At 24.8% G+C, this 16529-nt stretch overlaps 1 protein-coding gene across 1 annotated transcript; it reads left to right on the top strand.

The window, feature by feature from the left end:
* The first annotated feature begins 10161 nt into the window (after positions 1-10161).
* LOC124925247 (endo-1,4-beta-xylanase 5-like) lies at positions 10162-15861 on the top strand. The gene is made up of 6 exons (XM_047465218.1): positions 10162-10346; positions 10425-10545; positions 13710-13941; positions 14289-14452; positions 14529-14627; positions 14701-15861. Exons 1-6 carry the CDS (start codon positions 10162-10164, stop codon positions 15859-15861), a joined length of 1962 nt encoding a protein of 653 aa, XP_047321174.1.
* The last annotated feature ends 668 nt before the right edge of the window (positions 15862-16529 follow it).

Genomic DNA, 16529 nt, shown 5'->3' on the forward strand with positions numbered 1-16529 from the left:
TGTCTTTCAAACTTGCTTTCTTAGGCTTCGTTTGATATTTGGGTTTTTGTTTATCCCAAAACACAACAATCCATCATCAATCAAATCAATCCTTTTATTAATTAAAATACTCAAATTATCCTCTACTTAAATATTTATTTTTATATTAATAAAAAAATATTTTAATATATATAATATTTATTTATATTTTAATTATTTTAATATAAATTAAATTATAAAATTATTTCATTTTAAATAATTGTATTAATTATCTCAAATAAAAATTAAAACACAATATAAATTCAATTATAACATGCCATATTAAATTTTAAATAATTCAAATAAATAAATAATTATACTAAAAAATAAAGTTAATATATTTGAATAACATATATTAATTAATTTATAAATATATCTCATATAAATTAAATATTTGTAAAAAACATTTATTCTATTTTTATATATATAAACTCATTCTAAATAAATATATTAATTAATTTAAGTTAATAATTTTTTAATTTAATAAAATAAAAATATTATAATGTAATTTAAGAAAATAATAACAATAAAATTAAATAACATTTAAATTATAATTATAGACCTAGGAAACTATTTTATTTATTTTTTTAATTAATTATATTAATTAAAATAAATTTATAATATAAATAAAACTATAACATATTATATTATCTCATATAATATTTAAATTTTAATAGTAATAATTTATAAAATTAATATTTATTTAAAAATTTATTTTTATATGAATAAAAGTTAATACTAATATATGTATAGTTTTTTAATATTTATTTTATTATATTTTAAAATTTAATTTAATAGAAATTAAATTATTTCAATTAAAAAAAGTATTATTAATTATAATATATATATATTAAAATTTTATTTTTTATTAATAAAAGTTAATATTAATATATGTATAGTTTTTTAATATTTATTTTATTATATTTCAAAATTTAATTTAATATAAATTAAATTATTTAATTTAAAAAAATATTATTAATTGTAATATATAAATAAATAGAGTGTTTTTATTAAAAATAATATTAAAATATTTAAAGTTTTTTAATATTTATTTTATTATATTTTAATATTTTATTTAATTTCATATAAATTAAATTATGTCATTTACAAAATATTATATATATATATATAGAAAGGGTATAATAAGTATAAATTTTAAAAAATCTGGTTTTTATCAATTCTATCATACAGGAATTATTTGAAAAAAACCCAGAATTTATCCAAATAACCCCTTCATCAAACAAGTTCTTAGTAAGAATGAAGATATTTTTCTGTCCACAGCCATATCCACAGCCATCACAGCCATAGGGATAGTTACATGCCAGTCAATTAAACCATCATTCCGTAAAATTGGAAAAGGTTTCCATAAGCGCGGAAGGTCAATGGTAAAATTTGAAGGGACTTCATCAACGTAAATAGTCATTTACATCCATTGGAATAGCATCAAAAATAGTCATTTACATCCATTGGAATAGTTGGTGCTAGTAGATCTACTTACATAGAACGAACGATTCTTTTTCTTTTTCCTTTTAACCGTAGTTTGACTTTTTTTCTGTCCCGTGTTTAATCATGCCTTGAAAGTCAAAAACTATCTAATCATGTTAGTCGTTCACTCACAACTTGCCATACCACTCCCACTATTGATTAAATATGTATTTTTTTTTTTAATTTATAAAGTTAAAATGTTAAATCGATAAATATATATTTCAATTTCTTTTTATTTAAAAAAGTTAGAATGTGAAACTAATGATTTATTGAGAAATGAATTAGAGAGAATTAAAAAAAAGAATGACTTTACACAATTTACTGAAAAATAATAAAATATTTCTCTACTTCCTTCTTTATACTTTTTTTATTTTCCAATCAATAATTTAATGTCACATTATTTTTTCCTTCATTTTCTTCCATAATTTTTCTTTCCTGTCATTTTTCTAATTTATTTTTCTTTATATATACAATAAATATATATATATTAATTTAGTAAGTTAAGGGGTTTATTTAATTTTTTAATAAGAATTAAAACCCAGTAAAAAAACTCTTCATATTTGAGTTATCTTAATTAGGTGTGTCAATAGATATATTAATAATATAGATAATATATATTTAAATTATTTTTATTACATTTTTTTCAAACATAAAAATTAGAATGGAATTATAATTCTGTTTGTTTGAATGAGTGTAATTGGAATTGACATTGAAATTTTAATTATACCAGAAATTAAAAGTAAATTATCATTCTATTCTTATATTTAGAAAGATTATAAGTTGTAATTCAATTTCAATTATATGTTTAAAACAAATATAATAAAAATAATTTAAATATATATTATTTATATTATTAAGATATTAGGTTAAAACAAATATTAAGTAATTAAGTATTGAGAATTCAATATTTATATCTTAATTTTTTGTTTTAACAAACACATCTCTTACAAATCTTTTATAAATTTATAATGGTTGAATTCTTAACTTCAATTAATTAAGATGAGTAGGTACTCATCGTGAATTATTTAAATAACTCATACTCCTTTATTTATTAGTTTATTAAGCAAAAAAACAAAATAACTTATATCTATTTTTTATAATTATTTTTTCATTAAATATCATTTAAATATTTTCACACAATATTTCAATTTTTTATAATAAACAATTAATAAATTTAATCCCAATCTAACAATGCGATTTTAATTGAATTATTTAAATATTAAAAAAATGAATTATTCGAATAAAAAAACTACTAATATACTATAATATATATATAATAGATAATATTTTTATATTTGGATGAAAAGTTAGGATAATAAGAGCTGTATGATGTAAATTTTGAGATTTTTTTTTTAAATTTATTTTATTATAATAATTCAAATCATTAAATTATTTATTTTATTAATTAAATATTAAAATATTTTTACTTTATTTTTATTAATTTAAAATTTAAATATATAAAAATATTTTAATAATAAAACCAACTCATAAAAAATCAAAACCAAACAATCTTGGTAATGATGGCGCGCTGCTTACTTTCTCATGCTCTGACAGATCCTGCTCTTAACTGCAGTTATTCCAGCTTTAGAACAGCTTTGTATAGATCAGCTTTTAATGTACTTTGGCACTTTCACTGGGCATTGTTAACGAGTTGTTTTTTACATAATTTCAAAAAAACATTCTACAATCTTTTATTAAGATAATTTCTTATTTAATAATGTAAATTTACAAAATCCAAAATAACAAATGATTAAACAAGGTTGTGGAACTTGTTTGATATAGGTTTCTTTATATTGTTTTTTGAATTTTATTCACATTTTCTTAGATAAAGTTCAAACAAGCTAGAGAAAGATGGTTAGATAAAGTCTTTTAAAAAATAAAAGTTAATAACAATTTTTATAAATTAAATTATTCAATTCATTAAATAATATATTTTATTCAAACACACCTATTTATCATTATATATTAATATATTTTGAAATAATTTCATTAAAAAAAACTTTAAATATAAAAAAATATATATGATATATTTTTTTTTTCTAGATTTGAATTGAAGCAAAAGACTATGATTTGGATTTTCAAGCTAGTTTTCATTAATTAAAATATATATATATATATATATATTAAAAATAAAAATAGATTATAAATATATTTTAATAAAATATTAATAATAAAAAAATGAGATAATATATATATATATATATATATATATATTATGTGAAAATTTAAAAGAATTAAGTTTTAAAAGTTAAACATATAAAAAAAATTAATTATATAAATATATACATTTAAATGAATTTTTTTTATAAAATTTATTCATTATATCATATTTCATTTTAACTATTAAATTAAACAATTAATCAATTACAACATATTTATTTTTATAAACTTTAAATATAAAAGAATATTATATTAATTTAACAAAAAAATTTTTTAATAACAATCCTAAATAAATTAAAAGTCACGTAAACATGAAAATAAGAAAATACAAACATGTTAGAACTTGTATATTCTCAAGAAAAGAAAAGGATTAACTGTTCGACTGGTTTACGAAAAGAATTTTTGAAAATGATATAATGAATGATAAAAAAATTAAAATTTTAAGATTATTAAATGTTCAACATTTCTCTTTAATAAGATAATTCATCAAAAAAGTAACCGGGGTTGATGCCAAATTAATTTAAAAAACTCAAATTAATAATCTATTTTGTGATTAAATTAGATTTTTTTTAGCAAATCCCACTAAAAAAACTTGCCAAATAACAAACATCAAACAAGCTCTTATTGTCTCGTTTTAAACTCTTTGTTTTTGGTTGTTTAGAATAAAATCCCGGAAGAGCACTTTTTCCACATTGTTTTTCTCTCTTTCATACAATATCATCATCAACACGCGAGTCTCGTTTCTTCTTCAGAAAACAAACTTTCTGTCTTCTTCTTCACAAAAATGGAAGCAAGCCTTCTTCTGTATTTCAACACTGAATGGCTAGCGGATGCTTCAGTCTTTTATCAAGATGCTGTAGGAGCTGTCGTAATATCAGATAAACAAATGCCTCAGGGTAGGCATATAAAACTATCCATTGGAGGCACCCAGATCATTCTTACTGACGCTGCTTATCATCAGTAAGTGGTATATTATAACTATATATTATCTGAATCTTTATTTTGAGTGATTCTTTTTATTTATTTCAAATTTCAGCGTTTTGATGGGACCGATCCTCCTTGAGACTCTTGAGGTTGAACGCTACAAAAATCGACTGGGAGTAAGAGGACACTCAACAACAGAAAACGGTATAACACTGCTTCATGATCGTTTTTCAATCAGATGGGTCATTATGGAGCCGTTTCTGGGAGATGGGGATCAGTAATTAAAGAGGGGGAAGTCTAGCTACCAACGGAAGGTTTGATCTTTACTACGGCTTCTGTTTGGTTTAGGGTTAAGACTGCGTACTTAATAAGTTTATCTTTTTTTTTCTTTTCAATGCTAAGACTCTTTCTTTTAGTTTCGATGCCTTTTTTAAGATGTTTGGTCACATTTGCTTCTTCTTATTGATAGTACTAGCTATCAGCTATGCATGTGGATCCTCCATTAATATGTTGGTTTAATCAGCATGATCAGACTTCTATCTTTTTCCTTTGTATTTCAAGGAAGGAGTAAGCATATTGGATAAATAGAAAAATAAAATAAAACCTAAACAGGAAAGACAATGGTTTGATCCGTGGACTAAGCAACAATATATAGTCTTCATTTGTAGTACTCCTAGAGCTTGTTTGATCTTTGGGTTGTTTTAAGTTTTTTAAATGGATTAAAAAAAAAGTTATTTGAATTTTAAGATACATTATAAAAATGTTTTTTTTTTTGTGTTTAAAATTTTAAATTTAATAAAAAAACCATTTTATGTAGTTTATGTGAAAAAAGCAGAGTTCGTGACAAACTCGATTCTCAAACAGAACGTCTTAAGTTGAGATCATCTCCAATAACACGTTGATTAAATAGAAAAAAAGGATAATGCTAGCTTTCTACATAAAAAAAAGAAATAAAGAAAAAAACACATTCATTAAATTAAATAAAATAAAATAAAGGAATGATATTTATTAGATGGAATCAATATTTTTTTTTTTAAATAAATCATTGTCAAGTTTCTTTGATATGAGTATCATCCTAGATTGATAGTTAGGGTTAAAGTGGAGTATCCACGTCCAATAACAGTTATTAGGCAAACACAAATATAGGCGTAACAATGGTTCACATAAAGTATCGACTCACAAGCACAGTCACAAGGGTATTGTTTCGAGAAATCACAAAATACTATTATAGCTTCTTTCATCTACGACAATAACTTACCTAATGATATTTTTTAACCAATGCCCGACTTAAGAAAAAATAAATAAATATACCAACTCGTTTAAGTTATTAGTTAATAATAATAATAATACAAAATTATTATATTTATTCAGAAAAACATATAAAATATGAATAAACATATTTACAAGAACAGTAGAGAACTGACATTATACAACTAATATTATAAATTTAAATTAAAAATATTAAAAATATACATTTAACTAACTGTCTTAACTTTTAAAATTTTGTTGGAGATATATTTAGACTTATTTAATAATATAAAAATTCTAGTATCATTAATCATCAGAGAAACAGCTTCTTCCGCGTGAAAGAAATAGAACTTGTCCCGTGTGAAAGAGAGTTATGCGCAGATAATAGTTTACCGGCACATAAAACTTACGCCACTAAACTATTAGTGTCACAAAAGAACAATTTTGAGCCGATAATTTTTTTAATATAATTGAATTTTGTTTTTATTATTAATTTATTTTTAATAAATATTAAAAATATACATATTTTATTTTAATTTTATGATTGTTGAGTCAATTAATTACATATATATAATTCATTTTTCTATTAATATAATAATCTTCAAAATCTAAAAAACTATAAATTAAAAAATCACTAACTCCAAACAAAATAAATATATGATTTATATTTCGAATTTTATTATGCGATCACTATCTAACTTAATTAACGAGAAACAAAATTTAAAATCTCATCCTATCTTTCTTTCAATTTTACTTGCCTCTTATATATGTTAATAATTTTCTATTTATTTTTTGTTTTGTTTTGAAAATTATCTTAAAAAAACATAATAGGAGAGAAAACATAAATTAAAATAATAAATAATAAATAACTTGAAAATTTCCTAAAGGAGCAATAAATTCTTCACATAAATTCATAGATAATAAATATACTCTCTTACTCATGTATAAATATATTATCTCATTTAGATAATAAAACTTTATTGAAAGTCACACAATCGTAGATTCCCAACCCCAATTTTTTTTATTAATTTAAATTTATTTTAACTCACTAAATACAAAAAAATGAGAAATTAGAAGATTTTCATAAGAATTTACATACAATTCTCTATCTTTACGTTACACACTTCCGGATGACAAATAGAAACATCATATAAGTTGACATTGAAGAAAAAACGTTTTGATAATGACTAAACGACCACCCTTAGAAATCATCTTATTTTTCCAAATAGAAAGCTTCTCTTTATCTTATTAATGATTGGATCCCAAAAAGTTTTGGAGCTAGCCTTAACACCTAGGGGAAGTAGGAAGCCCAAGATACGTAAATGGAAAAACACCAATTTTAAATCCCAAAATACATGTCAATCTAATCATTCTCATATATGAAACTGACTAAAAATAACCGCATGGTTTCTAGATAACCGTACCCAAAATTCCACGCATTCTGTTTGTTAAACATTTTGAGATAATCTTTTAAAATGACCTAACTAAACTGATGGGTATGAAATTTTTCACATCGATAGTCCCTATTGATTTACGAATGTGAACAATCACCACAAAATTCAGCTTTTCTCAAAAGATGAAAACGATAGAAATGATTCATAGCCGCCATGATATCAGCCTTAAGAAACTCACAAGTCTTTTTAAAAAACACCCAAAGTAAAATCTTCTCTCCCGAGGGACTTATTACTACCATAATCCATTATTTCCGTTTTCAACTTCTCAATAAAGAAACGAGCTTTTAACATGCATTTCTCATTAGCATTTATATAGGCAAAACTGATATCATTTAGCTTTGATCTAACCCGAAATGTTTTATGAACAAATCTTTATAAAATGAACAATACATGTAACTATAGTCAGTTCGTTCTAATGCACGACACCCACAATTTATATCAAGTTAATAATGTTATTTCTCGCTCCTGCTTTAGAGATGCTATGAGAGTAAATTGATACTTGGGTCGGATTGTGGGTTGACCCGCCCATAAATTTAAAACGGTTAGAAATAAAATTAAAAATGCTATCACATTTTATTGTAATTATTTTTTTTACGGTTATATCATTACTCGTGCATTTGCACTGACTCTATAGGTTAGTCAATTATAAAGATGTTTAATTTCAATTTTATTCGATCAAATTCAATTTGTTTCTTTCCATTTTTTTACTTTTTTTATAAATTAAAAAAATGTCTTATAAAATATGATAATAGGTAGCTAGTTTAAAACAAAGTGAAAATTCATAAAATTAAAAAGATTGATATTCAATTATTATTTTAAAATATGCAAATTGTTTTTTCCATCTCTGTTTTACTTCTTAATTAACTCCAAAATTACTTATTTATCCCTATCATTTTTATATATTTACCTTTTTATCTTATTTATTTTATTTTATTTTATTATTAAGTTTTTTATCATTAAATATAATTAATTAATTAATTTTTAATATTTTTTCTATTTTATTTATTTAATTAAAAATACAAAATATTATTATTTTTAGATTATAATTGTTTAAAATATATAAAATTATTAAAGTGTGTCTTGATTTAATAAAATATATATATATATATATATATATATTACTTATAAAAACGTTGAATAATTCAATTTTCTTTATAAATAAAATTATCTATTCAATAATAATGACTCTAATCATAATATTTTAATTAATAATATTACATATTAATAATTAGTCAAATTAAGCATAATATTTTAGGTTACCTCACCGACATGAATTAACAAAATTAAATCTAAATAACAAAATCAATTTTTTCTTGTTGTTGATAACTCACCACCTAAGAATCAAATATATTTTTAACATATTATTAATATATAATTTTATTTATTAGATAATTTTATTTTTAACATATTATTACTTTATCTTAGTTATTTGTTAGATAATTTTATTTATAAAAAAAATTGATTTTTATAAGTATTTTAAAAAAATATATATAATTAATATAATAAAATATTAAATATTTATATTTTATTAAATTAGTACACATTTCAATATTTAATATATTTTAAATAATTATAATATAAAAATAATAATATTTTATATTTTTAATTAAATAAATAAAGTTAAAATAACATATTAAAAATTAATTAATTATATTTAATAAAAAAACTTAATAATTAATTAAAATAAAATAAGTAAAATAAATAAAATAAGAAAGGTAAATATATAAAAGTGATAGTGATAAATAAGTGATTTTAGAGTTAATTGAATAGTGAGGGCGGGTTAAAATATGGGAGGGTTCAAATATATATATATGTTTGTTAAATATGTAGCATTATTTATATATTAGTTTTGAAAAAACAAACTTGAGTTAATTTAATTAAATAGTTATTAAAAAAAAAGATATAATGAAATATTTTTTTATGGCTAAGAATAGAATGAAATAATTGAATGGCGCACCACCCTAGCCATACTACTTTGATGAATGGTGTTCTGTCTTTGGCGTGGTTTCACCAATTAATAGCATCAGCTATTTTGAATGTGATTTGTTTTTGAAATTTATCCAATATTTTTGGATTTTTTTTATCACCTAGGCCTTGTTCGGATTGGGGTTTGAGAAAAAAATAATGATTGGTGATGATTTTGAGGAGGTGATGATTATTTTAGGTAAAAAGACTTAAAGGGTATTGATATATGTGAATAAAATAAAAAATAATAATTTAAAATAGAAGGTATTTTAGTATTTTGGTTAATGAAATGAGTAATTGTGATTGTTGAGAAGTGATTGATTGGAAAATTGGTTTTGGTTGGGTTTTTTTAAAAACCCAAAGAGAACCAGGCCTATTATCATTTTAAAATCAAATCACTTATATTATTAACTAAAATATTTAGTATTTTATTTTTATTAAATTTTAATTTTAAATACAAAAATACATTTTAATAATTAAACTAATTGAAACCTTAAAAAAGCACTTATTTTTTATTAAATAAGATTTTTTAGACAAAAACATTATAAAAAAACTCAAATAACCAAGATCAAATAAACTCTTAGACTATGGATTTATTTGGTTGGAATTATTTAAAAAACTCAACCTAATCAAACATCATTTCATTTGTTTTTCATTTATTTTACCGTCTACGAACTTCGTTAAAATCCGACAATGAACAAATTAACTTGATGGTTTTGTAGTTTAGATCAATGAATGACTCTCTACTCGAGATAGTCTAATTTGGTGAATGGCTCAATAGCCAAGGTCCTCTATTTTGGTGTGGTTTCACCCATCATTTATAGTATTAGACTAGCTAGCTATGCATAGTGCACCTTTATACAACTCACCTTATAAATTGTCTTTCTTTTTTACTTCACAAAACAAAATGGCTTTGAGAACAAAAATACTTCTCTACATCGATGCCTCTAAAATGGAGGAGGCTACGGAATTTTACACTAATGCACTTGGGGCTGTCAAAGTATCCGACAACTATACTACAGGAGGAGCTAGGCACCTAGAATTTAAAGCATTTGAAACCAGCTTTGTTCTCACTGACCATCGCTATTCTAAGTAAGTACAACACTTTACCGTTTAAATTTAATCATAATGGTTTATTGTGAGAATATGATATTCAATTTCAAATTTCAGTTTGAGCATGGAAGGCCCCATAATGCTGAATGTGAAGTACTCTGATTTTCAGCATTACAAGCAAAAGCTCCTCGAAGGAGGAGGAACTTCGAGAGAATTTAAAGAATCATTAGAGGAGAAGGTAAAAGTTAGTGATCGTTTTCAAATTCAATGGATACTTGTGGCCGACGAGGACGAGGACGAGGAGGAGTAGCACCAAGACTAGGGTTAAAATGTACTACTTAAGTTTATGTTCTTACTTTTTAATGATTATCAAACTGTTTCTCTTAGTTTGGTTGTTTTAATTGTTAATTTTTTTATGATGTTTTTGTCTGGTCACATTTGCTTCTTCTTGATTGATACTATGTCCTTCATTAATATGTATTGTTGGTTCAATCAGTATGATCAGACTCCTTCTATGTTGTAATTTTATATATTTTCCTCTGCTGCTATATGCTTTTGATGCTCTGATACTCTTTCTTAAATTGACAAGCAAAAATACGGTCTTAAGCAGTTAAGCCCATGAACTGGTCAGGTTTGCTTAATGTTCGATGATTTTAAAGTTTGTTCATATTAAATTAATAGCAACTAGTTCAAAATCAGACACACCAACAAGAGCAAAACTACTCAATAAAAAGACATATTCTCTTTAATAAATAGAATTGTCATATATCATGAGTACAAAATTGTATAGTTAAATTATTTGCATTAATGTGTTTGGATTTTATTTGTTAGAGATTAGAGTGATCAAATATAATCTCGATGATAAGGATAAAAATAAAGTAAATTTAAGCGGAGTATCTGAAAATTTGAGAGTTCAAATACATAAGAAGCAAGAAAAAAGTAACTGAAAAGATTGTTTTAAAATATATACAAGTGACCCCAAATAATTAGATCTTGAATATATTTGCCTAGTTTGGAACACATAGATTGAGTGGAATTGTGTTTAACTTAATTATATATATATATAATTAAGATATGTTTTGAAACATTATCTCATTTGAATTAAATATTTAGACAAAATAAAATGTTATCTAAATTTATAGACTTGTTTTTGTTCAAATCCAAATCTAACTCAATATTTGTGTTTTCAAATAAAGCTATGCGGTAAACCGGTAAATCCTTTTTGTAATATTATATGTATGTTTTAAATTAAAAATATATTTAATTTAATTCTATAAAGTACCGGTGCATATGAATTCAATTTATATTATTTATAATAAATAAGACCTAATTCTTTATAAATATAATAATAATAATATATTGTTGTTTTATAAAACTAATTTTGATTTATGCTTTTAAATATTTTATTTTGGCTTATATCCTTTATTGTATTGAAAGTGTTTGAAATCACTAAATTTTAAGAATCCAAATTTTGTTTAAATCAATTGGTAGGTGTACATGTATCAATCAAGTTCATTTTGTTGGGATGTGAATAAAACTAAGTTATAATTGAACTTTTGTCTTTAATAATTTGGGGGGTAATGTATCCTAAAATAATAAAAAAAATGAATTATATAAAAGTTAACAAACAAAAGTTAGGCACATATTCATGTACGTATTTGTTGTTATTATATATTCCTTTTTCCGTATGTCTAATTTAGTTCAATTTTAAGCTTCTTTAAATTCTCACTCAACCTTACACTAAAAGAAACAATCTCAAAGTCTTACAATATTTAGATAATAGCATTGTTTATGTTCAAATCTAATTTAATTCAAAATCTTTTTTCTTTCTCGAGAAAGTCCCAATACATGTACTAGATTGGTGACTTGTTTTAATGGGAAGAAAACGGATTATTTCTTACAACAAAGACTAAACCGACTATAATTCTGAAAAATGACATCATTACCGCGTTAGTTAAGAATTGATAGGTAGGATATTTTCTGAAAGTTCAATTTTGTGGATTGGGAGGTTTGTAGTACTCTTATTAGAGGATCGATCTTAGATGACCAATTCAATTTGTGATCTCATTTACTTTTTAGTTTAAAGATTGTTTCAATCGTTTCTCTTTATTAGTACTCTATTTAACTTGTGATTTAAATTTACAATACTCTATCTCACTGACTCGATCCAAAAAAATCTTAAAAAGATGTAACACATTGTAGATAATAAGGAGATCAAACTTTAATAAAGACATTAATCCTATTACCTAGAAAACACATTCTTAACTATGTATTATAATCTTCATAATAATTAACACTTTAATAATTATTAATAAAAAAATCTAAAGTGATCATGTTTTTCTTTCACTCCTTATAAAATAGAATTAAAGTGACATTTGAATTTCTATAAGTATTAATTAAGAAAAAATAAATAAATCTTATGTATACACCAATTAATTTTACAGATCCACTTTTTAAATGAAGTATGAAACATTAACTAGTTCCACACAAAGATAAAAAAAATCATGTATATCTGTAAAGTAAATAATATTGTCAGTTATACTAAAAGTAAAAGGATGCATATCTCATTTTCAGTACTGTATTGGCTTATTTTTTTATAAGATGTGTATGTATATACTAAAATTATTATTATTATTATTATTATTATTATTATTAATTAATTGCAATATTTTTATGGGCATTCTAGAAAAGATGGGAGAAAACATGCACACGATTTCAGTGTATGTTTTGTTAGTCCATAAAGCATATTAATAATTAGATTGATTTGCTTAATTTTTTAACATAGGTACTAAAATTATTAAAAGAGATATTTGTATAGATGAGTTTTCTAAAGAATAAATGAAAAACAATTGTTTAACACATTACCGTTAAAGTTTTTATACAATAATCAAATACTGTCTAAGATGGGTTAATTAATTACCCATCTGTAAAGTGATTGTGTTTAACTCATTTTACTAAGTTATTCAAATAAAAAAAGGAAAAGTGAATTGAATGTTATTGCCTATAAAAAGGTTTACCCCAGGCTGGTGTAACTTAAGCTATATAGCAAGCTAATCATTTCTCTCTCCATATAGTTTTTTTCTTAATTGTTGTGTTTTTTACAGTTTAAATGATGGTGGTTAAATTAATTAGAAGAAGTCTTCATTATCTAATTCTACTAATCTCAAGCTCTCTCATTTTTCCAGGTTAGAAATTTATTTATATCGAGTTTGTTGTACTTGTAACGTATATAAATTGAACGAATCTGTATATGTTTGTGCAGCCATATCAGGTGAAACATTGGAATATGATTATAACTTCACCCTCGAGGTAATCTTCTTTGTTAAAGTCTAAACGCTCGTTTTTCTTATGAAATGATAGCGATTTTCTTTAATTTTCTCTTTTTTTTTATGATTTGTGTAGTGTTTGGCCAATCCACTTAGTGCTCAGTATGGAGGGGGCATTGTTGTAAATCCGGAACTAAACAACGGGTCGAAAGGATGGTTCGCGTTTGGTGGTGGGAGACTAGAAACACGAAAATCAGAAGTTGGGAGTAATCCCTTCATCGTGTCTAGTCGCAAACACCACCAAACGCACCAAGGTTTCATCTCTCAAAGGTTCTATTTGGAGATAGGAATGCTTTACACTTTTTCCGGTTAGTTATCTAAATCAGTTTTAATTACATCATTTATTAAAGTAGAATTATTAATTTAACTCGTGAATGTATTAAAAATTATTATTTATAAACAAATCTATCTATATTTATGGAAAGGTAATTTAATGAACAACATACAAGCATCATTAATTAATTCAGTAATATTTTGCCTCATTAAGTAACATCATAAGGTCACACACAATTATTCTACACGGTAAAACTTGATTTCAATTAAAAAAATATATAAAAGCCATTTGAACATTTAAAATTAGCTGATTTTTTTTTGCGAAATCTAATTTCTAGAAGGAATAAAAACATTTATGTAACGATCTTTTACTGTGTTTTAGCTTGGCTGCGAGTAAGCGATGGAACCGGGGAAGTTGATGTAATGTTGAAATCGCCGAAAGAGGTGGTACGGGTTGGTTCGGTTGTAGCCAAATCTGGATGTTGGTCTATGATCAAGACTGGCTTTAGTGTCAATGTTTCTGGTCATTCTCATCTTTATTTTAAGGTATTTATTTCATAATCAATCACATATATGTTTTTTCAAGTGAATGCATTATTTGAAAATTTATTATATGTGACAGAGTAATAACAGAGAAACAGAGATATGGGCAGACAGTATTTCATTACAACCATTTAGCCAAGAGCAATGGATGTCTCATAGAGACAATACAATTGAAAAGGTAATTAAAAAGCCAATTAATTTAAACATTTTTTTCTTTCTAAAAATTTAAATTAATTTTTATTAATACACAGACACGCAAGAGTTTAACAAGATTTCAAGCCGTGAATAAAAAGGGTAAGCCAATAGAAAACGCGACAATCACCATAACCCAAATGAAACCTGAATTCCCCCTGGGGTGCACCATTAGCAACAAGGTCCTAACCAACAAAGCCTATCGAGACTGGTTCGTTTCCAGGTTCAAATTCACAACCTTCGAGAACGAGATGAAATGGCTATTCAACGAAAAAATCAGGAACAAAACCAATTTCATTAAAGCAGATAAGATGCTCATTTTCGCGAAAAAACACCATGTCTCTGTTCGTGGCCACAATGTATTTTGGGAAAACCCGAAATTGCAACCGTCGTGGTTCACTACTCTTCCGGTCGATAAATTTCGGAAAGCTGTCGATGGAAGAATTCATTCTCTAGTTAAACGTTACGCCGGCCGTTTACTGGCGTGGGATGCGATTAACGAGAATTTGCATTATCATTTTTATGGCACAAAGCTAGGGAATAATGCAAACGCAATTTTGCTTAATAAGATTAATAAGGTTGATCCGAAAACAGTCTTGTTCATAAACGATTATGGTACGATTGAGAATGAGCGAGATCATCCGGTCACCCCGGATCGTTATATCAGGAAGATTCGAGAAGTTCGAGATGGTGGTTATCATGGACCTTTAGGAATTGGGCTCGAGGGCCATTTCACTGGCGCACCGAACCTGGCTTTCATGAGGGCTGCTTTGGATAAGCTTGGTGCGACCGGTTTACCCATATGGCTCACTGAAGTAGACGTTACAGGACACAACCAGGCACAGAATTTGGACCAGATTCTAAGAGAAGCTCATGCACATCCTAAAGTTAGTGGAATTATTATATGGGCGGCATGGAACCCAGATGTAAATCCTGGAACTTGTTACCGGATGTGTTTAACCGACGACAATTTCCGTAACTTGCCAACAGGGGATGTTGTAGACAAAATTATTTGGGATTGGGGGAAAGAGCCGGCGGTCGGACCGACGGATGCAGAAGGTTATTTTGAAGTTGGACTCTTTCATGGAGATTATGAGGTGACGGTTATGCACCCAGATATGAAAAATGGTTCGGTTACTAAAACCATCAAAGTTACATCTTCGGATCTCACAAATGTCCCTGGTCCGAGTCATGATCATCTCATCTCTCTATATGTATAATTGATGTAACAAATTTATATTAATATTGCATTTAGGGAATAACAATTATGTAAGAGTTTTGATCATCTTTATATATCAACCTTGGAAGTTGGGATTGTTTGTGAAACTATATTATTCCAACATTTATTTAATATATGATGTTTTGCAAAATGTTATATATATCTTATAAACATCTAATTAATCTCCTTTTCTAATAAAAAAAAAGGAAAAAAATTCTTGTAAGTAATCAATCTCTTGTAACTCTTAATGATAAATTTTCTTAATTAAAATAATTTCTTTTTTCGATACTTTGTTTTTGATGTAATTTGGTTGTTAGAAGTGTAGACTTTTTTTACACAACAAATAAAAATAAAATCATGAAAAAACAGTTTAAATATAATTAATTGGTTGAAAGGTCTTGAAAAAGAATAATAAAGTCTCATGACGGGCATTGCGAATAATCTTTGTTGTAAATGTTCTTCGATTTTTTGAATTTCTTTTCAAGAAGATAGTCCACCAAAAAATTGTTCTTAGCCGTACCAATCAATAGTCATTGATGGTCTCCGAAATAACCAATTGAATTTCGGGTTTAACTCTATTAACTATTTTATTTAGATTTAACATGTTTTAGTAACTATTTTTTTTGTCCACTGTATATATAACAACTCCATCTAGTCTCAAATATTATA

Source organism: Impatiens glandulifera, chromosome 2 (assembly GCF_907164915.1).
Source record: "Impatiens glandulifera chromosome 2, dImpGla2.1, whole genome shotgun sequence".
In the NCBI taxonomy this organism is placed as follows: domain Eukaryota; kingdom Viridiplantae; phylum Streptophyta; class Magnoliopsida; order Ericales; family Balsaminaceae; genus Impatiens; species Impatiens glandulifera.

Coding starts and splice junctions, on each gene's coding strand:
- LOC124925247 (XM_047465218.1), top strand. CDS start 10,162: ATGGCTTTGAGAACAAAAATACTTCTCTACATCGATGCCTCTAAAATG. Junction 10,347..10,424: donor ACTGACCATCGCTATTCTAA/GTAAGTACAACA, acceptor TTCAAATTTCAG/TTTGAGCATGGAAGGCCCCA. Junction 13,942..14,288: donor AATGCTTTACACTTTTTCCG/GTTAGTTATCTA, acceptor ACTGTGTTTTAG/CTTGGCTGCGAGTAAGCGAT.